The following is a 25,019-nucleotide window of genomic DNA, read 5'->3' on the forward strand; positions in this document are numbered from 1 at the left end:
TGCTGCCTCAGTTTTTATTGCATTAAGAAATAAAGAACATAGTGCATATTAATGACTGAAATGTAGTTTTAATATTTTAAAGGTCAGTGAACCATAAATATCTTTAACCAAATGTGTTAGCCTTCAAAGAACTAATAAAGCTATTTGTGTCAGAATTTTTTCTATACTTAATTGTCCCTATCATTCATGATCTTTTACACATTTTGAACATTTCCCCATTTTTAAATGCATGTAACAGGTTTTCAACTCACATCTCCATCTTCTAGGAATACTCACCTATTAATGATATCATATTTCCTACAAAATCCCATAGGAACTGTTTTGCAGAACACTTTAAGTGTAAATGTAAATACTGTAGTGATGTTACTGGGAAAACTGCATAAAAATCAGAATTATTCTGAATTCTGTGCATATTTTATTTCCAGAACCAATACTTGGGGAGTATTCAGTATATTCTACATATTTAAGTGCTTTTTATGTTGCTTAATTCATTTTTTAGAACTTAGCAACAATTTTGCTAAGTTGGCATCAATGCCTAGGGGGCTTCGCTGTTGGCTTGTAAACTGCTGGGCCTATGCTGAAGGCCGCTGCATGATGACATGACGCCACTTTTAGACACATTTTAAAAAATCCAGAAATATTGAAACAAAGATTTACTTCTAGTTTCACTGTGCAATCATAAAAGGTTGGGAGACGTTTTACCTGTGTCGAGTAGTACATTTATGTGTTTGAAATAAAATTGGGGAATTCTCTTTACACAGCCTTAAAAACTATGATTGAACATAGCTATGTCAGTTGTATTTTCATCAGTTCTAACCTTTTAAGCCCTATTGGGCCTTTTTTTCTTCCAGGTTTTTTGTCCCAACTTGATGATACTTTCCTCATATGTAGCATTTTATCTTGTATTTATGCATTTTTTGTTGCACTGTTAAACAATAGAGGTGCACTGATAGGGTTTTTAGGACTGACTTTGAGTCAGGATTTTCTTTCAGGTCTGACCTGCTTATTCCAATTTTCATGGGCTAAGGTTCTTTCTGTCTGAATTTCAAGCTCAATGGAAATAGAAAAAATTCCTACATTATCCCTACTTAAAAACATCTCAGTAACGTATATAAAATTTTTGTTATCTCTAACAAATGCATCTGAGTAAAGCGATTTACAGTTTACTGACTGGAAATAATGGGAGGCTTTTGGTTTAATGCAGCAATTATATTGGAAAAAAATACTTATTAATCTGTTTTTACTGTTTGAAAATAGGCAATAATAAAACATACTTTCAGCCTCCTGCCAGTCAATTGGTGCATCTCTATTTAACAGTGTAAATTATAGTAAATAACAAAGTTCATTGTTGTTGATGGTGATTCGTTAATTTTTTTCCCCTTGTTGTGTGGCTGATGTAGCACCGCGAAAGAGACTCTGTGGGTTGCTGATTCGGTGCTCGACCTTTCCTTCTCAGAGCAGGAGGACAGGTAGAAAAATATGGATCCTAAAAAAATTTAAGACACACTCAGAACTGAGGTTAAGGATTCCTTATTAGAAGAATTGGAATAGAGTTCAAAAATGCATAATAAAAACATATTTAGAGGGAGTTTATTGGTTTATTGACTGGTTGAGGAATAATTAGGCTGCTTTTCTTCCATTTAAAATAAGACAAACACAAACAAATCTAGTTGATGGTTTTTGTATGTTATCTTAAACACACAACTTTCTCTTGTGTATATAATCCGTTTTCCTTTCAGCAAAAGTGCTTTCAAAGAAATCAAATTTTATGTATTGTGACGTCCTATTAAAGATGTGAAGTGAAAATGGCTCCGTGCATGTCATGCTTAAAGCCGTAGGGAAATCATATTTAAATATCAAATCATTCTGGCTTAAACATGTATATAAATGTGCTCTTTACTAGACAATATTGTCCCAAAATATAGAAAATTTCTATTTTTATAAAAAAAAAAAAAAAAAAAAAAAACCTGTCCTAAAATCTGTGGGGTTTTTTTTCGTTATCTTATGCAGGCCACTTAGTTATACGTCAGCTTGTACACCTAAATTCGGCCAATCATATATCAACGATCTTCTGTTAATCAATTTTTTTCGGTCATAGCATCTTGATTAATATGTCGCAGCTAATATACGCAACAGTTGAAATAAGAATCATTATTTTACCATTGAGTTACGTCCCAGTGTTCACGGGGATGGACGTCTGTGTCTTCAGCAGGTGTAGAGCTAACAGAACTTGCAGCGTTGCGAGGCAAGGGCTCAAACATGTACGACTGTAAGCCTTCCAAATTAAGCTTCAGCTTCTGCCACCCCTCTTCCACAACATCTTCGTCCCCACTTTCCTCCTCTAAAAAAAAAAAAATGTATGCTGAAGGAGACTCATCCACAACCTCCAACACAAAACTGACTCTTGCATGTTTCCGCTGTCCATTGCGTTCCTTAACAGTGTCGTTTCCAAGTCACCAATTTAGTGCTACTTGGTCCCAATGGAATTTCCAATTGGGAACCTACTAGCACTAAGTTGCTAACTGTTTAGCAAGATGCTTCCGAGACACCAACCACAACCAAACGTGCTTGCATCTTCCGCCACAACAATCACGCCCCCTTGATAAACAACCAATCACATTCACTTTATTCAGTTGTGTAAAGTCGTGGACCACTCGGGGCAACTTGGAAATGCAGCGGTTGGAACAGCCGTTTCCCTACGACTTTAAATAAATATATTCTGTTGTTTAATACAAAAGAGTGAAAGTAGAATTCTACTATTAAAGATGAAAAATAGATGGTACCTATTGGATATCATCTGATGAATATGGCACGTAACTAATGTGAACACAAAAGTAGAATTATGGATATATGTCATGATGACAAAAAAGAATCATGATGTTCTTGCCTTCGCAATCATTGTGTGCTCCCCTAATTGTTTTTTCTCCTAGAAATTGGAGATTAGTTTTGAAAATGTCTATACCTTTCAAAGGAAGAAAGTCAGACCAAGTTTGTGGGTAAATTGTTTCAGAAGATCCAAGTGATTTCTTTTTTTGATTATTTGGCAGACATATAGTTATAGTGAAGCAAAAAAAAGTATACAAAGCTTTGCAATGTTGTGTAAGTTTACTGACCTTAGTTCTGAGTGTGGATAACTAGCGCAGTTAGAAATGAGTAGAAGTCTTTTTCCTCTCCGACTGTGTAACCCGCTCCCATGTCCGAACTGACATCTTTGAAACCTTCTGTGTTGCTGTTCTTCATCTCCATCTTAAGCATATTTCAGGGTAAAGTATTCTGCTCTGATCAATTTGTTACCACTCTTGATGTATTTTGAAGCAGAGCAGGTTACACACCTAACCTTATTTTCATTTGATCTATTAATTTGTAGCAATAACTATCCTGATATTCCTCCGACCTCGATGGGATTCTACCTTAAATGTTTCTCTCTCTTCTGCTCCAGCCTTCCTTTCATTTTCTCCATTTCTAGATTGCAGACTACACTTCTTTCTTGCTTTGTGTACAATTTTCATTCATATTTATTCGAACAGATACTCAAAAGTACATCTTCTTTTAATTCTGGGGTTTTAAATACTTTGTAAATGTCTATAAATTTAGTTCTTTACATTTGCTCTTACATACTTTTTTAGTAAGGTTTTTCTCTGCTAAAATTTTTAATTGTTATTGGATTTGAATAATTTTAGATCCTGAGAAAGACGAGGTCAGAATCCCCTAGAATGGTTACAAGGTGTACTTACTTTCCAAGAATCATAAGCTTTGGGGTGTATAGAAGACTGTATATTCTGTTGTTTTCCCCCGTATCTCCTTGGGTATTGATGGTTGCATGTGCCCTCTAGTATTATCCTCTGATTTACTCATTCTGCGTTTCTGCTTTCAATCTGCGGCTCTTTCTTTTAAATCTATTCTAATGTTGTTTGTTACTGTTGTGTCTCTGGATGCACTCTGCGCATTCAGCTCTCAGATGGAGGTAGAGTGGGAAGAATTGGAGGCTGGAAAGGCCATATACTACACCTGGACTGAGCCCACTGGGTCGAGAGAGCTTTGCTGGAGATGGGGGCAGTACAATGGGGTACTGAAGGTGGAGAAGGTACTGTAGCTGAGATTGTATGTGCTGTTTATACCTAAGAAATTAGGGGGTTTACTTGATTTGCTCTGTAAGTTGTTCTTTTTGTATGTTTTCTGTTTGGTGTTTTTCATCAGACAAAAACAACATGCTCATATCTCATTATATGTCATATTTAATTTCGCTCATTGTCATAATTTTGTTTACTTCTGTATGTAACATGTAGAGACAGGCTACCTATCTAAAGTGATATATATATATATATATATATATATATATATATATATATATATATATATATAAAAAAAATTGTTTTTTATACCTTTTACCATTATTACCTCTATCTGTATGGCTTACAGTAGTAGCAATTCAAATTCCCCCATTTTCCACGATCGCATTTTGGCTGGTCCCCTACAATTCCTTTTTAAACATCAATCTTTGTACTAAACTATTATTTCTGTCATGATTTGTGGACATTAAGATCTAAAGAGAAACACCTTCTCCTGGTCAGACCCTGTAATTCAGTGAAAGGGTGGAGTCAGAGTAAAATATATGCACACCCAGGAGAAGAAGGGGTCACTACAGTGGCTGGAAGTTGAATGAGATTTTGCTTGGAGATGCAGGGAAGTGGGCTGCTATTCAGCTGGAGTTTGACTGGGAAGGCTAATTTAGAACGGCTGCTACTGTAAAACCTCGTATTGCTTTTATGGCAAGTCTCAACTGCATGTAGAACAATTGCTTGTTTTTAAGCCACGGAACAACAAGTAGTTTGCATGTCTTAACATTTGCGCTGTAATCTGTAGACAACTCGCAACACATCCACTTATTGCACATACTACAAAGAGATGGCATGTGCAATATAGTGCCCCTTATTTGTAATATTTAGAGATTAGACCAAGCATATCTAAAGTCAGCCCTCAGGACAGTCAGCTGCTGTCCTGCAGGTTTTAGAGGGTTCCCTGTTTCAGTGCAGCTGATTTCCACTGATACTTGATTAACAGGCTTCTCCTAACTAAAGTCATTAGAATCAGCTGTACTGAGGCAGGGGAACCTCTAAAGCTTTCAGGACAGCGATCATTGAGGACCGAAGTTTGGACATGCCTGGATTAGGCCCTTTATGTATAAATTAGTTCTTATGTCTGAAAAGGGGTATGATGAAGTGAAACTTGTCTAATCATAGCCCTTCTTCTTGCATAGCCCTTATATTCAACAACAGAACAATCTTCCTGATTTATGCTTATGAGTCCATACTGCTCCAAAGTCTATAAAGTAAGCAAAATACTTAATGTGTGCATATAAACATACATAAACACATTACTACACACATCTTCATTCATACAATTAATACCCATAACCCACACAACATTGAACAAATCTTTTTAGGAAAGCTAGTTTAAACCTTTCCTTTAACAGTTTTTTATTCTTAAACATTGCTTTCATTCTGCATTTTATTCTATACTTTAAAACCATTAAGTGAAATACAAATTTTTTTCTTGCTTGTTTGGACATGTAAGATAAGACACTTAAATTATCCCTGTAGTTATACACTTCTCTCTCAACAAAAAAAGGTTGGATGCTGTCTGGTATTTATTTCTTATAACATTGATTGTGAAATATAAAATTCTACCAGATTAAATAAAATAGTTTCATAAAAGGACTTGGTCTACTTAATAAGTGAACGTTGTAGTTATGTGTTCTGCTAGACTCCGATTAACGGAGATTTTCTGTTTCATTCATTTAAAACAGGGCGTGTTTGGGCATTTAGACATTTGATACAGTTCATGAAATCCAAGATGTTGGTGATTAACTACAGTATTTCTCTTTTTTCATCAGAATGAAATTGATGACCAGGATAATAAAAATAGGGAACTTAAAGTGATTTCCTTTTATGAAGGTAAGGTTAGCGGGTCATCACAGTCCCAGAATCCTGGATTCTGTCATGTGACGTTTGCATCATTATCTTAAGGTCTCCAGCATGTTGTGCTGTTCACTGAGGATCAGCGGATCTACAAACTGCTTATGGAAAATGAAAGATTGCGACAGCCTGAACAGGAGTATATCCTGTTGCTCCAGAATATGGGCATCTCCTTGGTCAACAACACCAACAGCCAAGAGGTTTCCTATATTGGAATCACTAGGTGCAGTTCCTATTACTTAATGTTTACTTACAAGTCAAATCTAAAGCAGAAATGTTCATAAAACAAAACTTCCCTGTTTGTGTTGTCTTGTTTAGCTCTGACGTGGTATGGGAGATTAATCACAAGAAGAAGGGACGGTGGAAACCCTTGAGCCAAGGACAGGTTGAGATGTTGGAGAACTGCTTCAAAGACTACATTGAAACCTCACCCGTAGACTACTGCATCGCCAATCTGGGAGACTTGCAGGTTCGAGGATATGTATTGCTGCTCTAATTAGTATCAGATTTAACCATTTGATCACGTATTTAGAAAAGGTGTCATTCAGAATGATCTGTTAGCTATCCAGGTGTAACCCTTTTACTTTCCAGTTGTAGTGAGAATGCAGATTAATATAAATATTGGACTTAAGTTTTAATTTTTTTTATCCTTTCTCAGGTCAGATTTACACCTAATTGTACAGATATGCAAATGCTGCAGCCACAAGACGCTCCTCTAAGGCGGACCTACCTACCGGGGGTGAAAGTAGTGTATGGCATCTCACCAGGACAGAGCTCCTACCAAGTCCAAATCCATCGCATACAGGTGAAATGAAATAGCAAATATTTTTACAAAGCTTTTTAATGTCAGTGATGATGTCCTTCTCCTCTCGTATATCATGTGAATGTTATAGTTTGGTATTAGAAATCATCTTAGAAACATTTGATTTAAAAGCACTGCAGGTTTCTTGGATCAGAAAGAAATTGTAATTGATAATCGCTCATCATTATCACTAAACAATAACAGACATGCTGAGTATTTCATGTAGAACATCTAAGTTTAAGATTAGTACCTGAACTGAACTAGAGAAGTCATGTTTGCTCTGCAAATCAAATTAATTTAGTGATATTTGAACAGAGACTCTTTTTCACTACACAAAAATGTGTTTTTATAGATTATTATTATCTTTAATTCAATGCTAGACAAAACTCCACAAATTTAACAATAAATTCGGTATGCATATTTTTTTCTCTTTTTAAAAAAACGCTACACCTTCTTGTTCTGTAGTCTTCCATAGAGTTGCTCTCATCGTTGTCTCTACTGTTTGTAATGTTTGTTCCTGTTAATTAATGCAAACTTGTTCCTGTTTCAGATCCAGAATCAGCTGCAAGGTGCCATCTTCCCTTTCGTCTTTTACCCTGTCAAACCCTCAAAGTCGATAGCCAAGGACACAGGTCTGTTATTCCTCCATTGGATTTCAGTTGTTATAATCTACTCATGTAAAACAGCTTTTTTTTCTTTTATTTCCCTTCCAGAACCAAAACCTCTTATTGACCTCAGCATTGTTACCAGATCAGCTGGACACTCAAACATCTCTCGCATCAAGTATGTTTTGTTAATACGTGATCTGTCATATTAAAAAAATATATATTTTATTACTTATACCGTCATAGAAACTTTGTTACATTTCTTCTGAAATTGCATCAATATATGAGATACATTACCTTAGAATGATTCTGTCTGGAAATGGTAACTCCTCTATCATATTGTAAATTAATTTTTAACCTGTATGTGCATGTAGATGTTTTTAAATATATAATGAACATTCCTATCTTGTTAGAAGCAGCAGTTTCTCTAAAGTTGTTCCCACTCAGAATATTTCTTCCAGTGGTTTTTTTTTTGTTTGTTTTTTTGTTCCCTCTTAAAAACCATATAAATTGTGTTTTGACTACAGGTACTTTGCAGTTTTGATCCAGGAGATGACTCTAAAGCTTGATCTGGGTTTTCTGTACGCCATCTCTGATTTCTTTACTTCTGAGAAGGCTGGTGCCATGACTTCACAACAGGAGGTCAGCTTACCAAATGCTTTCCTTGGATTTAAGTCTGCCATGAATGCTGTTTCATTGCAAATCTTTCTTACCATTCAAATATATTTTATTAGTAATGGACAAATATAAATTTATTTTTGGGGAGGGATTTTCAAAACTAACCTGGCACTATTTCAAAATGAATTGTCCTCATGATTAAACGGTGATTAACAAATCTTTTACTGATCATTAAGATGGTGAGTAATAATTCCATATTTAGTTTACTTCGCATTTAATTGTATCCAGTATAACATTTCCAATATTTCAATATACATTAAAGTCTGCTGGTGAAGATTATCAGTCATCCAGGTAATAGTCAGAAAAATTTTAAAAGACAATCCACAGGACTTTGTTTCCACATTTTGAATTGAGAAAGCTTCCTGGATGGGAAGCGAAACGTCTTCAAACCTTGGAAACAAAGTCCAGTGGATTGTTTTTTAAACTTTTTCAGAATACATTAAAGTCATTTCTCTCTAAGTGACATATTGGAATTTATGTATTTGTTTGTGTTTTTCCTTTAAAAGCAAATATTTCTAAACTATTCTATTGGATGAGTTTTGTTAACATGGTTACATTTTTTTTCCCCACAATCTATCAGTTGAAATTGAAATAAAGAAGATATAGGGATATAAGTTCTGGCCACATTGTTCTACTTTAACATCGGTAAACTACTTTGTAAGTGAAGTAAATTCCCTGATCCAATTTAAAGGTCTACTGAAATTCAACAACACGTGGAAGATACATTTTATGAAGCTTGCTGTTGTGGTTAAAAAGCTGTTCCTAAGAGACTAAAGCAAACATGGTCAAACATGGTGGTGATTGTGCTTTTGTTGGACTGGGGCTGATTCTGTAGCAGAACATGTATTGTTTCTTCTGATAAGTAAAATGTGTGTAATTACCTGAAACATATCAGTGTTACATAATAAGCAAAAGTAAATATGTTTTCTAACGGCTCATTGTCAATTTTCTCTGCATGATTACTCCATGATCCATTGTTCGTCCACCAGGTGGAGCTGTTTGCTGATGACATAGAGTACATAAAGACAGAGCTGAACCATGTCTCTTCTACTGACACATCATCCATTTGCCTCTTTGAGAACTTCCACATCTCCCCTATCAAGGTGGGTAACAAAGAAAAATCCTTTCTGCAGATGTAATTAGGGCTGAAGCAATCAGTCAGGCTGTGCCTTGCAGCAAGAAGGTCTGGGGTTCGATTCCCGGCATGTGGTCTATCTGCATGGGGTTTGCATGGTCTCCCGGTGCAGGCCTGGGTGACCCTGATGGAATAAGTAGGAAAAGATGGATAGATGGCAATTACTCTGATTGTTTGAGATTACTCTTTTCATAAAGTAATTGCCTACTAAATTGTTAATTTAATTTAATCGTTACCTAGAGTATCGGTACACAGACTCTAAACCTTTGGCTGAAATAAATTACCTACTTAGAGCAGTAGTAAAATAAAATGGTCATATTTTTCTATAAAAAATATGATCATTTTCCATATAGGATTAAAAAAGTTGTTTATATCTAAAATTACATGTATATTTACATAAGACTTATAACTGAATGCTACGTTGCATTTATTTACGTCTACAATTCATTTAAAATCCACAATAGAGTTTTTCTTTTTCCTATTTTCCAAATATTTCTTTAATAATAAATAGTAATTTACTAAAAGTATTTCTTTTTTAGGTTAATTAGTAAATGTAATAAGTAACAAATTATCTGATCACTAAAATAATGAATAGCTGCTGCCCTAAATTTAATTAACAAATCCAAAATGTTGCTTCGCTATCTCATCACAGTTGTGTTATGGAAAAAATAAACATGGAAGAACAGGAATACCTAATTACAAGACTAATCAGTAGTAAAAGGTGATGGTTTCACTTTTTCAACTGAATTAGTGACATGAATAAACTCATTGGGGACGTATATTTTTTACTTCCATAAACATTTGATCTTTTTTACCTAATTATCTAAAATCTTATTTAATGAAATAAATTATCTTACTTTTGAGAACCAGGTTTTATTAGGTTCTAAAGGGAAGTTTTACTTCTAAATAATAAAAAAAATAAATGGTTTCTGTCTTTATCTGCAGTTGCGTTTGAGTTTCTCTCTGAGCACAGGAGGAGAAGATGGCTTGAAGGAGAAGAGGGAAACTGAACTCATCCCTGTTCAGTCCCTCAACCTCCTGCTGAAGAGTATTGGAGCCACCCTCACTGATGTGCAGGACGTTGAGCTGCAGTACGAAGGCTCACACACACACAATCCACATCCAGCTGTGGTTTCTTTGTTTTCCTGTGATCAGAAGAATAAATCCTATCTGTGTGACCATCTTGTTCTTTTCAGGCTGGCATTTTTTCAGTTATACTTCAAGTTTTATACCACCCAGCAGCTACAGTGGGAGGTCATCACACATTACTCTAAGCAGGTAATAGACAGAAACATTTTGGAAGATTTGAAGTAAGCTTTATGTACATTTGATTCATGGATAGAAAAGGGTCCATCAGAGGTTCCTAAATACTGGAACTTATTTTTATATCTGTGTATTTCAGGCTATTAAACAGATGTATGTGCTGGTGCTGGGCCTGGATGTGCTGGGGAATCCCTTTGGACTGATCAGAGGATTGTCAGAAGGTGTCGAGGCTTTCTTCTATGAGCCTTACCAGGTAGGAATGTAGTACATGGAATAAACAATTGATAACTGATAATTCCACTAAAAGCTGTCATTCTCCCATCACTCATACATTTGTGCACTCAGTGCTGTGAGAAATCCAACAGTCCTGTTTGCATTAATATCACAATCTGGGCAAATTTGATTCCAAACCAGCAATTTTACCTTGAAGGTTTGGTTTTGGAGATTCTTTCAATGGAAACAATAAGCATTTGTAGGTATAGCAACACCTTTTAATCTGTTCATTTACCAGTACAACAAAATGTCCCGAGTTTGCAGAAACATGGTTATTGTAAAGATACATGACCTCATTAGGGGACAGAGAGGAAGCTGCATTTGCTCTTACCTTAATGGCTCTGTCAGCGTAACCCCAACAGGTTCTTTGAAGAAAAAGGAGGCAAACTTACAAGTTTAGTTTCTGTATTTTACAACTGGAAATAAAATCAACATCTCTATATAGATTTCACTCAGAGGAAAGCAAGAAATGGTCCAGTCTCCTCAGCCTTAGGTGAAACTCTGCTCACCTACTGGTATAATATTCCTGGATGAACCTATTTGTCTTAAGAAAGTTGGGAATCCACCTATTAGATGGGGGATATTGTGCTTTCCGAAATAATTGGATTCAAAGAGTTGAAATATGAAAGCTAAAATGTACTGAAAATAACCTATTTTTAAAAAATGATAGGCAGAGCTTTGAGCTCTGAGAACCTCATCATCACAGGCGATGTCTTCATTCCTCTGTGTGCATTTGTGCTGCTGTTTCTTCAGGGAGCTATCCTGGGTCCTGAAGAGTTTGTTGAAGGAATGGGTATTGGTGTGAAGGCGCTGGTTGGAGGAGCTGTCGGTAAGAATCAAGCTCTGCCTAAATTAGTGTGGACTTTCAGTTCTGCAAATAAACCCTGATGCAGAACAGAGATAATATTTACCCTGAATGATAAACATGCTTTCTAAAGGGCAGCCATCCATAAACTGAAGTCCTTTTATTGTGGATTTAAATGTAGAGTTGAGCAAATATTTTACTTGTTTTATTTGCTTAAAGGTCTGATTTAAATGTTTTCTGTATTGAATTTGTATTAAATATCTAAACTTGTAGAAAAATGTTTCTTTATTTTTTTATGTCCAGGGGGTATAGCAGGTGCAGCCTCTAGGATAACAGGTGCCATGGCAAAGGGTGTAGCTGCAATAACCATGGATGAGGAATTCCAGCAGAAGAGGCGAGAAGCTATGAACAGACAACCAACTGGCCTGAAAGACGGGCTGGCCAGGGGTGGAAAAGGATTGGTTTCTGTGTGTATTCATTCTATTTATTTATTTTTGCATTAACTCTACTTTATCAATACAGATTTTTCTGACTTTATAAATGGCCTAAAATAAATGTTAATTCGTCACTCTGACACAATGTGTCTGATTTTTAGGGGTTTGTCAGTGGAATCACAGGGATTGTCACCAAACCTATCAAAGGTGTGTGCTCTCTTCAGATAAAAAACAAACATTCAAATTGTTTCTTAATCAACTGCAACAAGCAGTTCAGGTTTGTCAAAGTTGTGGATAAATGATGTTATTTTGCAGGGGCTCAGAGCGAGGGAGCAGCAGGCTTCTTTAAAGGAATTGGTAAAGGTTTGGTGGGTGCGATAGCTCGACCGACAGGAGGCATTATCGACATGGCCAGCAGTACTTTCCAGGGCATCAAAAGGTATTATGACTCCATTTTGTGCTATTTGTTCACTGCCTTGCTCTTTCACATTGATGAGGTGAATTAGATTAGTAGAACCCTGCTAATATCCCCCCCAACTATAATTAATTCTTACAATTAATTTTCCAATATGATCTGCTGATCATTCTGCTAGATGCTTTAAATACAGTCATGCATCAAATTACAGTATTTGTTTATAGTAGTTTAATTTTGTACTAATCATATGTTGAACGATGAGAAACAAGTGAGCAAAGATGGTAGGAAAACCATTAGAAGTCACTGTTGGAGAATTATATCAGTGATTCTCTCTGTGACATTTAACTTCAAGGCTTTTGGACATATCCTTACCAGTGTTGAAAATAATTATTAAATGTACTAGAGAGTCCTTAAGTAGCGCATCTTTAGATAATCAAATTATTTGGTCTCATGTTGTGCTGCTCACAGGGCAGCAGAGACCTCACAGGATGTCTTCTCTCTGCGTCCTCCTCGCTTCATCCATGAGGATGGTGTCATCCGACCCTATAAGGAGAGGGAAGGCATCGGGAGTCAGATGCTCCAGGTAAGAGTATTGTTTACACAGTTTATCTCTCAGCCTTTATTATATCACTCAATTAAATCTATGATTTTAATCAGTTGTTTTAATTTTTTTTTTGTTTATTAATGAGATTTTTTTATTGAGGGTATTAACAGATAAGAATCTGTTGGACTTAACTATTCCTGCTATTAAACAATGTTGGGTTAACAAATTAGAGTTCCAATTCTGTTCAAGGATTTTATGTAAAACATGAATATAGTTAGAATCTAATGTAGATTTATTTTCTCCTCTGTGCTGATCTGAGACTTTGAAGATTGATTTATGGGCTCCTACATTTTAACACAACAGGCTCTGACACCACGTTTCAGAAGCGTTAAAAAAAAATCTTAAAATCAGTGGCCTGCCTTTGATTACCCACTGTCTTTGTGCCGCTGTGGTTCAGAAGGAGCCCCTCATGCTTCACAGCTGAACTGTGTGGAAGACATATATTTCTCCTGGCTCATCTCAGTCTATATTGCGGTTTCCCACTGTGCTGTGTCACACTGACAGCCCCCTAGTCTATTCCCCACCTGTTAAACAGCTCATCAGTCACTTGCTTTTAAACTCTACAATATTGGATAAAACTACCAGACTGGTAGCAGCATCTGCAGATACTTTTACAACATTGATTAGCATATTGCAACAGGTTTTATGACACCTTACATTGTATGGCTGATGTAAAAGCTGGACTTTAAGGAGCTGAAGTTGGGGGCTGTTACTGCTGATAGCTGCGATCGCCTCAGCAGAGCCTTACTTTTCAGGACTGTTTCCCCACATATTCGATATTATGATATCAAAATCAAAGCTGCTTAAATCCAGTATTTATATAAATGTTTCCACTCATAGTTTAAATAATGTCTACCATCCTCCCTCATTTCAGTCATCCTGCCTTCTCTCCCTAATCTTTCACTTCATCTGATTTAAATCACTTCTTCTATTTATTCTCCATCTATATCAGCAGCCTCACAAGTCAGAGGAGACATTTAGGCTACTAGGGGTTGATTTTAATGACTAAATTAGAACTTCTTTTAGAAAGTAGTTTAACTGCTTGTGGAGGGATAGGTTTGTGCTTCGATTTTGGTGTTAGCTTTGGAGAGCTAAATAGCTCCCTGTGTTATTATTAAACCACTAGATGATTAAAATGTTTACAACCATTTGTTTACTAAAAAAAATAAATGACTATTATTTCTAAATAGTTTCTATAAAATCATTTTTTTTTATTAGTTAACTTATATGGATAGATTATATAACAGGAGCCAAATTCTAGTCTGGTTTGAACCTTTTCCAGAGTTTCAGTCTTAGTTGAACTATTTTTCATTCCTTTCTGCTCTGACCCGCCTTCCTCTCTCTTGTCATGTCCACAGAGGCGATTGGCTTACATTGAACGGAATAAAACTAACTCAGAGGATGAGGATGATGAGTAAAGCAGCTTAAACCCACCATAGCAGTCTTTTAGAGTAGTGTAGGTGCCCGTCTGTAGTCTTAGCTTATACTGTTAAAGATATATGCAGATGTTTTTGGAAGAAAATTTTTTATTTTTTTATTGTATTTATTTTTTTAGAACCCTTTTCTTTTTTTGTTTTGAGTCAGTGTCTTTCATTTATTCCTCTCATTCCTATTTTCTTTGTCCTTTTCTGTCATTTTGTTTGAAAAATCTTTCATTCATTGTTGTTTTGAGTCAGAATCTGTGGATAATAAAAGATTTTTGAATCTCTAGCCTCCTTTGTCTGTTTTCATCCCAGTTATCCTTTCTTTATATTTCTTAAATCGTCTCCATTCTTTCATTCACTCATTTTGCTGCGGACCATGACAGCTCATTCTTACAGTTAGTTCATTACATTTGAAGACATCAATTCATTTCTGATTAGATTTTCTTCATCTTTGTCTGAGCTTCATACAATTTCCTCTTTTCTTATTTTTATTTTTTTACAGAAAATTGAAAATGGACGTTTTGCCAAATACAAATACTTTGCCCATGCCAAGGTTAACGAGTCTGACTTCTTTATGATCACCAAGAGGTAAGTAGCTCTGACACTCTATCAAATAAATGATCTTTTTTTTTCCACTTAAGGATAATTAGGTTTGTAGCATCCAGTATATTGGTAAAAATAAGGCTTTGGGTTCATAGGTTCACCACATCATGTCTTTAGAGCGCTCTCTTTATAGGATGCTGTCCTTTTCATGTTTTTGTCTTCAATACTTTTCTATAATTAACCCCCATTATTTAACAATTTAAAACTATTGAAGAAGAGTTGGTCAATTAATTGCATTTGCATTATAATAACAATTCAAGAAACACAATTTCTAATCACGGAGGCACTCAGTTTACTTGCATTTAGAAAGACACAAAATTGTAAAATTTTATAAGCCACTAAATTTCTCACTTCAGTCCTGTAGGAGGCGCTAATATGCTTAAAGCAGGTTGGTTACCACATAGAAAGGTAGAGAGGGTTGCAGCATGCTTGGTTACAGTAAAATTCTGCAACAAAGGACTCTTGGCAAGCAAGGTTTCAAAAAGTGAAAGCCTGCTGTGAAACATCTCCTAGTAAGTGGTTGATTCAAAGGAAAATAAAGTGAAATCGCAATTTAGATTTCTGGCACAATCGTTCAGCCCTGTGTTGAAGCACAAAGGAAAGCTGTATTGACTTTACGGCTGTATATAACCGTTATTTTGCTAATCGATTAATCGGATGATTATATTAATAATCGGATAGCAAAAGATTCCTTAAAGACATTTTTTTTATAAAATCAAACGAGGTGAAACTAAAACATTTCCACTTGAGGAGTTCTCGATTGACAAAGAAAACCTTTTTTCTTTATCTTACATACAAAATGTTTATATATATATATTTTATTTTAATATAATATAATTATTACTCCAAATGAGTTTCTCTCTCAGCGAAAGGTGTGTTTTATAACCTCTTTACTCCAGTTAATGATTAATTGATTACTAAATTAGTTGATGGTTAATTAAATAATCAATTAATCCAATTAATTGTTTCAGCCTAATTTAAGTAATTATATTCTTGTTATTACAGTATTTCTAATTCAATACAGCCACATTTGTAAGCATCATAAATTTGTGTGTTGCCCTGCAGAGTTAAATGTTTGAGCTGCGTTCATGTAAACATGCTAAAACCTTCTCTACCAGTGCTAGTTAGCTTAGCCTCTCCCTAAACTCTTCATAGTACAATCAGAGTTTAGCTTTCTTCTAACCTATTAGGTTTAAACTTCAAATACATTTTTTTAAACTTATTTTCCTTGCTCTGCCTTGCAGAGGAATATTTTTTGTGACTAAAGGCACCTTCGGCCAGCTGACCTGTGAGTGGCAGTATCTCTTTGAAGAATTCACAATGGATCCCAAGATTGTTGCAGGCCGCCGCCTACGGATTGAGGCCAAGGTAAAAAAGAATGCTCCAACATTAATTTCATATTTCTTTTCCCCTTAACTCCCAAAAAGGCTTGATAAATCAAATTCCAACTCTACATCTGCAGGAAAGAGTGAAATCAGTCTTCCACGCCAAAGAGTTCGGGAAAATCATCAACTTCAAAACGCCAGAGGTGGCTAAGGTCAGCCGATCTTTTGTTTTTACCATGTAGAATAAAGTTATAATAAATAAATGCTTTATAGTAGGACATATTTACTCAAACTATTTTTCTTTTTCAGTGGGTTCTTGACAAACTGCAAGATGCTAGACCTAAATACTAATAAAGAAGACTAAGATGTGCTAAAAACCACACATGATCTCTGTGTCAGTGCCTTTGCTCTTTAGTGCATGTCTACTTTGTGTTTCTACATGTAAAAGCAGTGCACAAATGTTGGTTTTTTTTTTTTACTGTTTGCATGAATTATTATAACATAAAAAGTGCTTTAAAAGTATTTCTGAATTTTATTACCAAATCTCAGAATGAATCCAGCCAAACTTTGTCATTACTCTACTTGCACTCTTTCTTTTTTCACAAATATAGTTTATTGGTCTTTTTGACTATTGACATAAATCCCACAGTTTACCTGCACATTTTGTAACATTCACTGTAAAAAGCTAATGAAACACAGATGTTTTAAAACCTGCTTATTTCATTATATTTCCTCTTCACTATATTTAGTTTTATATGAAATGTTAGTAACATCACTGCAACAGCTTGAATATCTCAAATAACACTGAGGCCAAATTACCAAGTGCACATTTAATCTTTAAAGCTGTTAAATATCTACCAGATTGTACAAAAGGGAAACAAAAGTCGCTGTAAAATTATCATAGTTTTCTTTTACCTCTCTTAATTTTTCCCTTTTTTTTAATAAAAGAAGACTTTACAGATGCATGCTATTTTTTATACTGCATTCTATCTGATGTATGTTCATTTAATATCATCCTGTTTGTAACCCCGCTCACGTCAGTCTGTGGGATACAGATAGTGCTGTGGTCGCTTTTATGTTTTTGTACGACAAATATGCAATGCAAACTTTCTGAAAGAAATATGCAGAGAAATGTTTATTTAAAAGTAAAGGAATTCTAATTACTATCAGCTGCTGTTTACGGTTCGAGTCGACTACTAATAGGAGTACATTTTTCTGATGCCGGTATTTTCTTTTTCTTCTCTCTTTTTGGAGGGGGTTTGGCAGAATGTTTCCTGCTTAAAGTTTTTTTTTATTGCTCTTTTCAAGATGAAATAAAATATATTATTCAAACTTCAGTGCAATCTTTATTAATCTGCATTACCAACAACTATATTTGTGTGCTTCTCAGTTTTTTTGCATCAATATCAACAAGTAATATTTGAATATTTGCTTAAACAAAGAGGTGCAGTTTATACGGATACATTGCAGATTATGTACATCTAAACAAGAGAAACCGGAGTAAATTAGGCTCTTTCAGGGAAATGAGTGCCTAAAGGAGCTTTTTGCATCTTCTAAATGAGATTATATATTAGTTAAAGCCTCTCAGATAATGTTCTATATATTTTCAGATAAAGTTATTCACACATTATAAGTAAGTCAATAAGTTATCTCTCTTTAGCATTCACATTTTAACTACAACTTTAAACTATTCTTTACACAAGAACCGGAAATAAATCAACTTCATCTATACAAAATCACTCCTACACAATTCATGTTCTGCCTGTTCAGCTAAATTGGATCTTGTGGGATATGATCTGATCCTGGTAAGCCTTCATATCAAGTATGGGTGAACAGCTGGGTGGGCTTTCCCTTATTGGCAGCTACACCAGGTTAAAGTCCTTAAGGTTGGCGGTGAGGATGGTGTCTTTCACAGCCACAAAGATTAAGCGGATGTTTTCGGTGTCTGTGGCACAGGTGAAGTGAGAGTACAGCTTCTTGTCCTTGTTGGGATTTTGTTCTTGGTACATTTTGAGGATGAATTCTTGAGCTGCTTTGGGGTCCTGCTGAGGTCCTGCAACAGAAAACAAGGAGCTTGTCTCAGCAAAAACATGCATCAAACTATTACCTAAGGTATAACATGGCTCTAAAAATTGAATAGATTTTCTTTTTTAACTCGAAATCAATAATTTGTTGATGCCATGACTGACCAATCCATAGCAGAGCCAGATTATTTGGGGTTCAGAATCTGGTGAGTAAATCTAAAATCTAACCTGTGAATTCAGGAAAGTAGGTGGCTAGGTGAGAGTACATGATCTTCTCTTTGAGGATGTCGGTCTTGTTGAGGAACAGAATGACGGAGGACTTCTCAAACCAGGGGTAGGTGATGATGGTTTTAAACAGGGCTTTGCTCTCCTCCATGCGGTTCTAAGGAAGACAAGGAAGGAGAGACATAACCTTCAAAGAAGCCAAAACACATTTAAAAGTAGAAAAACATCACATCACTTTTTCTGGAAAATAAAGACATATGAACCACTAGATATGCCCTTCTATGTATGGATGATGAAGCATATGTAACTAAATCCTCTGGAAACAAAAAAAAGACCCTTTAATGGGAATATATTGAATGATTGCGTGGCATCACATTGGCTACGCAGAAAAGAAAAGTGTGAGGACTTCTGCTATAAATATCTGAAACGACTTGGGTTAAAATTTTGGATCAGAGGGAAAGATAAACCACGTTACACCAAGTGTCAAGGAGAAAACAGAGTTATAACAGACAGCCTGTGTTACAACAGCAGCTTTTGATTTCTACTAGAAACAACACAAAATTCACTGCTGTCCAAGTCTTTAATCAAGCTCACCTTCTTTACCTCATAACTAACTTAACACTGGATTTTTTTCTTCTTTTACATGTAGCTACTGTACATGCTAAGCCACCAAACTGTGGTATTACCCTTAAAGGTATAGTGGAGGAGGCTGCTCACTGGGTAGCACTGCTGCCTTGCAGTAGGAAGATCCGGGTTTGATTCCCGGCCCATGACTTCTCTCCGGGTACTCCGGCATCCTCCCACAGTTAGGTTAATTGGTTTCTCTAAATTCTCCTTAGGTGTGTTTAAATGATTGTGAATCTGACTGGAACAATAGCAAATCTTCTGGAAAGTAAGCTTGTATGCGCGATGCAAACAGCAACTTTTAAACAGTGTGCACTAGGAGAAACAGGCTTGTGCACGCTCTCATACGTGTTTATTGGACATTGTCTCTCAGGAGCAGGTACAGGGTTGTGCATGTGCACAGAGAGGATGAGTCTTTTCAAAAAATTTGTGAAAATCCTCCACCATACCTTTAATATACTTTTAAGGTTGCGTGTTTTAAAAACTAATTGGAAACGCAGTTAGATTCTGAAACAGCAGAATACTGTGGGTAAAAAAAGAGACTTGCATTACACCATTGCTTGCTAAATAACTTATGGTATTTTTGGTGACACTTGGGAGAAAAGGAAGTGCTGGCTGATATTTCTGGGCATCAAAGCAATTTTGTTTCAGGAACCAGATCAGAAATGACTTCTATTGTAACACTGGCAGAATTTTTATTCAAAGGAAAACATTCCCCTTTGTTGAATCTCAGGAAAACCTGCCCCATGCTGGAGGCAGTCAGGTTATTAAATCTCCAAGCTAATGGTCTCCAACATTTTTTCCTGACCTCCACCTATTTAATAGGACTCCATATAGATCCTCCTTCCTTTTCTCTCTATCTCTTCACATTATAATAGGCACTAATTCCCAAGTTCAGCATTTGAAACCTAAAACCTGCTTTTTTTATTAAATATTTCCCAGTTTTGGTAAATGTGTTAAAATCCCTTCGCTTCTGATGTGATTCTCACCTCATTGTCGCACTCCGCCAAGACCTGGTCGTACTCACTGAGCGCCACCAAGAAGATGATTGAGGTGACGTTTTCAAAGCAGTGGATCCACTTTCTCCTCTCTGACCTTTGACCTCCAACATCCACCATCCTGCCAACAAATCAGCCACAGTGAGTTACAGTCACCCCTGTGGGACGTTCAGAACCATCTCTCTAAAGCATTTGATGCTCCACCTTACCTGAAGATGACGTTCTCCATGTCAAAAGGGTATTCAATGATACCGGTTGTTGGCACCCTGACTCTGAGGATGTCCTGGAGGTCAGGCAGGTAACTAGGCTGGGAAATCCGGTCCAAGTCGGTCAGATAGCTGAAATTATTGATGATATTATGAGAGGAGGTTTAAAAAGAATCAAAGAAGACTTTTAAAAAGTGAGAGACCCAAGCCAAGAAGGTGCTTTATATGGAAACTTCAGAGAAAAACAACAGATTAGAGCTTTGTTGCATTAAAGTAGTGGGAATAGAATATATTTTAGTTAATGGTGAAGTTGCATTTCTAAAAAATAGAAAAACCAAACCCCATCGCAGAGTTTGAGAGGTTTCATTTCAGTATGTTGTCATGGCAGAAGTCAAAGTTTTTATAAGATTAATTAGTTTAAAGGGTGGGGAAAGGATGCTGGTTGGGATTTTTTTCATTGTTCTCTAAATGCACATTTTTAATTGGTTATATACCCAGAAGCTGAAGGAAGTCATGCTTCTTGGGGAGTGACGGCCTAGTGGTTAGGGGAAAGGGCTTTGAATCCTGAGATTGGGAGTTTGATCCCCCACTCCACCAGACTGCCACTCTGGCTCCCTGAGCAAGACCCTTAACCCCACACTGCTCCCTGGGCACAGCACAATGGCCGCCCATTGCTCCCCAAGGGGATGGGTTAAATGCAGAGATAAATTTCTCCAATGTGAGATCAATAACGTTCAATTATTATTAAGTATCTCTAACCTAAGGATTTTAATCTTTTTTTGACCTAAATCTGTAATGCTGTTTATCATCTGAACCACAGGCATTCTCATCATATTATTATATCATATTATTAGCTCATTTCCTGAACTCTCACTATTTGGTGGAGTCGGACAGCTGGTACTCCCTGCGTCGGTCGTAACACTCCTGGATTCCACCGTCATTCCACAGGTTCCTGATCGCAACCACAAGGTTCTGATCCAGCTCCTCCACCTTGTCCACCTCCACCTCCAGGACGGAGTCGGCATTTTTCTGTCGGATGAAGACAAAGCATGACGCCCTTATAATAATTCTGTTTGCTAATTTTCATCCAGTTTCCCTGGTTTCTGACCCACCTTGTTCTGTGGATCAGAGAAGGATATGCCGAGCGGCCCCATGGCTCGGATCATGGTCTGCATTGATGTGTAGATGTTCTGGTAGACCAGCTTTGCGTAACTCCTCTTGTCATCGTCAGTGTATCCTCCTCCGTGAATGATCCTCATCTGTTTGATAAAGGTGCTCTTTCCACTCTCACCTGTGCCTGTTTAAAGAAAGAAACTAATTTTATTCATCCTATTGGACATACCATGTGAAATTTGTAAGATAAATGCAAATATATTCAATTTTGTGCCTCGAGTTTTAGGGTGTTTTGTCTTTAGAAGGAACATTCAGAGGTTCAGGTGTTTTAACTGGTTTTAGTGTGAATTCATTTTTCAGTTTCATCTCAACCTGAAAGGGATTAAATCATGACATCAAATCTATAGTTTAAGCATAAAAGGAAAAAACAAAACTTTGAATAAATAATTGTTTGTTGGCTTTGCATGCAAAGAAAAATGACTAGAAAAACATTAGTTTTATCCAAAACGGCAGGGTGAACTCAATAAATTTAAACATTTAAACTGAAAAAAAATCTGCAGCAGGTGGAATTCTTCTGAGAATTACTGAAGTCTTTCTATCCACTGTTTCTAAATAGTGCTTTCCATCCATTTAGAGTGGAGAAAAGCCCGTCGCCGCCTCACAAACACAAGATTATGACATTTTTAGGTGCTTGTTATTGGGGTTTTTGCCTCAGAAGCAACATGTTATATGTTCTTTGTTTTGAATCCTGATTGAATCTGTGAAAGAAGTAAAGATGAGGGTGATTGTTACACGGCCTTCCAATCTCAAAACCCAGGAGCTCAGAGCCAGAATTTTCTCCTAAAGTTTTTATCTAGTTTGTTGGGTTTTTTTTTTCAGTGTTATTTGGAAGAGGAGAAAGTTAGGGCATTGCACTTAGGAAGCAAAAATGAACAATATTAAACAGAAAAGTTAGAACCCCTTACTTTCTTTGGCTGATAAAACATTGAGTCTTAACAGGATAAACTTTGCTAACATCCGTCTGAGGAAAATGTGCTATAATCCTCACATTCAGCAGTGCAATCTGACTCTAGGACTTCCCATTTTTAAGTTTCCAATCAATCCTTGATGATCTTATTGATATTGTTTTTTGTTGATGTTATAGTTTGTGTCCAGTTCTGCTTCAACTTTACTATGTTTTAAAAGTCTTCTGCCGCAAACCATGACACCTCAACCTCTGTGGTCCAAAATTGGCACCAGTTTCCATTTCTTAAATGCTGTGATTGGTTGAAGGTAAACATCTCTGTTTTGGTACCTAAAATAGGGGCCAGATCTTTAATCTAGATTTAATCTGGCCTTTGGTTTTCCAGCAACTGTTTTCCTTGCTTTACTTTTCTTATTAACGTTAAACTTGTACAGCTTCTTTATGATATGTTAGACATGCCCTTTAATAGCAACAGTTGCAAGAGAATGTTTCCGGAAACTTCTTTTAGCACTTTGCAGTCTGCCTTCAGGGTAAACGTATGGATAGACATCAGCAGACTCAGTGGAGCAGCTGTTTTAAAATAGGTTGAGATCTCTTTAAATCCCTCAACAGACTTAAAAACTGTTTGCAGCTTCTCTGTGAGAGCCTCAGGCTGCGTTTTTATCATAGCACGCAGGTGACCTTCATTCCCAACATCAGGAACACAAATTATATTTCTGATGTCTAAAAAGAGGCAAACTTTCTTCTAAATATTGACTTATAATGATATGGACCTAATGTCCTTTGCCTGTGTGGCATTTTGACAATTCAGATTAGGAATAAACAGAATGTATCTACTTCTTAAAGGTACCTTATTATTTCTCTAAAATCAAAAGGTATTTTCTTTATTTTTGGTCATTCTCTGTGTGCATGTAGGGGGTATCTTGCTTTACTTTTTCTTTTTAAATGGATCGGTTTAAATGTTTTGGTTAACACATAAGCTGTCTTGGAGTTTTTTTCACATTAATATATCTGGAAAATCTTTATCTCAAGTGAAATAAATAAATGCTTAAGCTGTGGGGTAAATTAAAAGGTGTAGGAAGTAGAATATTTCCCTGTGAAACGCGGAGGAAAGAACATGTAAATTTAAGTACAGCAGACCATTTGACCCATAATTCCCTGCAGCCGTACACACAAAGGATGACTTTACAGTTTCCCTGCAGCCATAATAAAACGCCTGTGCGAGCGTTTCTGAACAACTTGTTACCTAGTACTAGCAGTTAAAGTAAATAAATAAAAAAAAGAAGAAGGTAAACAAGTTCTATGGCAACGCTTGGCTGCTGGTTTGACCCAGCACAAATCTGCACACAAACTCAAGAATTTGAATGGAGATTTGACTGCCAAAAGGACGTCTTTTGATTAATATGCAGGTGCAGGAAGTAATGCAGCCATGCCCTTCAAGCTGCAGGTGATTTGAATCCCAAGTAAGAAGGGCTACATGTGACGACTTTATACCAGACCAGCTCAGCTGCTCTGCCATCAAACAGTTTAATGTTGAGGTAGCGGGATGGCACCACTATATTTTCATAACAGGCCTGACTGGTTATTTTAGTTAGACATAAGCCCTATAAAATTTAAAACAACTGAAAAGAGGAAAGTTTTTATTTGAGCAAGTAGGGTCAATATAATTATCATTCACATTAGTGCTCAGCTTATAAAATGAAAATCTATCTGATAACTCAGCTCTTTTGCTTTGAGTGTGCAGCTTTAACACATATCTGTCAGTGTCACCTCCAACTTTAGCTCAAACAAACATCCGAGGACTTTAAAAAGTTTTCAAACTCAGAGTTGCAGAATATTTAACTATAATTTTTTCTCATTATTTATATCAAATGGAAATCTACATACAGGTAAATTTAAAGATGAGCAATTCCGTGATTCCCGACTGTGATCAGTCTTAAAAACCCCAGCAGTTTCGTGTCCTGCTTTGCATGTCGTTAGGAAAAGTCAAGACTTTACATCACAGCAAACAAACCTTAGCCAAATCTTGTGAATTTGAATATGCCTTGTTTACAAGTCAAGTTTCTTGGAGTCGATGTGGAAGGGAAGGCAAATTCTGAAGTTCCTGCTCTAAGGATGTTCAGGAGAAAAGGTCTGAGTTCACACAGAAGAAACCATCTAGAAATAATAAAAAATGTCTTAAATTAAATGTATTTACCCTTAATTTGAGTAGGTAAAGAAGATGATTTGCTAACAGAATGAGTATTTTTTTTCTCTTAAAGTAAAATAATTAGATTATATGCTCTTGAAATAAGATAATGCAAATTTTTTTCTCTTATATATATACAAGAGGTTAGTCTCCTAATATAAAATATGTAGGGCTGAAACAATTAATCAGATCAATTGTGATTAATCGATTATTGAAATAATCGTCAACTAATTTAGTAATCGATTAATCATTAAATGGAGTGTAGAAACTCTAAAATATGTTTTTAGCTGACAGCAACCAACCTTGAGCAGCAATTCTATCAAAATTGGTAAAATA

At 36.1% G+C, this 25,019-nt stretch overlaps 2 protein-coding genes across 3 annotated transcripts in view; one reads left to right on the plus strand and one right to left on the minus strand.

The window, feature by feature from the left end:
- Positions 1-17,205, plus strand: part of vps13a (vacuolar protein sorting 13 homolog A (S. cerevisiae)) — a 49,703-nt gene extending 32,498 nt beyond the window's left edge. Inside the window, exons 55-76 of one of the 2 annotated variants that reach the window (XM_015394130.1) lie at positions 1,401-1,469; positions 3,952-4,084; positions 5,894-5,954; positions 6,027-6,198; positions 6,294-6,444; positions 6,634-6,780; positions 7,328-7,409; positions 7,491-7,560; positions 7,910-8,024; positions 9,050-9,163; positions 10,141-10,286; positions 10,392-10,473; positions 10,598-10,711; positions 11,485-11,560; positions 11,840-12,003; positions 12,132-12,177; positions 12,286-12,409; positions 12,854-12,968; positions 14,916-15,001; positions 16,261-16,384; positions 16,479-16,553; positions 16,651-17,205. In XM_015394130.1, coding sequence (XP_015249616.1) covers positions 1,401-1,469; positions 3,952-4,084; positions 5,894-5,954; positions 6,027-6,198; positions 6,294-6,444; positions 6,634-6,780; positions 7,328-7,409; positions 7,491-7,560; positions 7,910-8,024; positions 9,050-9,163; positions 10,141-10,286; positions 10,392-10,473; positions 10,598-10,711; positions 11,485-11,560; positions 11,840-12,003; positions 12,132-12,177; positions 12,286-12,409; positions 12,854-12,968; positions 14,916-15,001; positions 16,261-16,384; positions 16,479-16,553; positions 16,651-16,692 — 2,308 coding nt within the window. In that variant the 3' untranslated portion in view covers positions 16,693-17,205. The remainder of the gene's footprint in view (positions 1-1,400; positions 1,470-3,951; positions 4,085-5,893; positions 5,955-6,026; positions 6,199-6,293; positions 6,445-6,633; positions 6,781-7,327; positions 7,410-7,490; positions 7,561-7,909; positions 8,025-9,049; positions 9,164-10,140; positions 10,287-10,391; positions 10,474-10,597; positions 10,712-11,484; positions 11,561-11,839; positions 12,004-12,131; positions 12,178-12,285; positions 12,410-12,853; positions 12,969-14,915; positions 15,002-16,260; positions 16,385-16,478; positions 16,554-16,650) is intronic. The other variant, XM_015394131.1, reaches the window with a different exon arrangement.
- Positions 17,206-17,273: 68 nt separating this feature from the next.
- Positions 17,274-25,019, minus strand: part of LOC107097117 (guanine nucleotide-binding protein subunit alpha-14-like) — a 14,658-nt gene continuing 6,912 nt past the window's right edge. The window contains exons 2-7 of the mRNA XM_015394132.1: positions 21,531-21,715; positions 21,293-21,447; positions 20,422-20,550; positions 20,204-20,333; positions 18,594-18,747; positions 17,274-18,394 (exon numbers count right to left, since the gene is read on the minus strand). Coding sequence (XP_015249618.1) covers positions 18,204-18,394; positions 18,594-18,747; positions 20,204-20,333; positions 20,422-20,550; positions 21,293-21,447; positions 21,531-21,715 — 944 coding nt within the window. The 3' untranslated portion in view covers positions 17,274-18,203. The remainder of the gene's footprint in view (positions 18,395-18,593; positions 18,748-20,203; positions 20,334-20,421; positions 20,551-21,292; positions 21,448-21,530; positions 21,716-25,019) is intronic.

This window comes from Cyprinodon variegatus, unplaced genomic scaffold (assembly GCF_000732505.1).
Source record: "Cyprinodon variegatus isolate N-32 unplaced genomic scaffold, C_variegatus-1.0 Scaffold673, whole genome shotgun sequence".
NCBI lineage: Eukaryota > Metazoa > Chordata > Actinopteri > Cyprinodontiformes > Cyprinodontidae > Cyprinodon > Cyprinodon variegatus.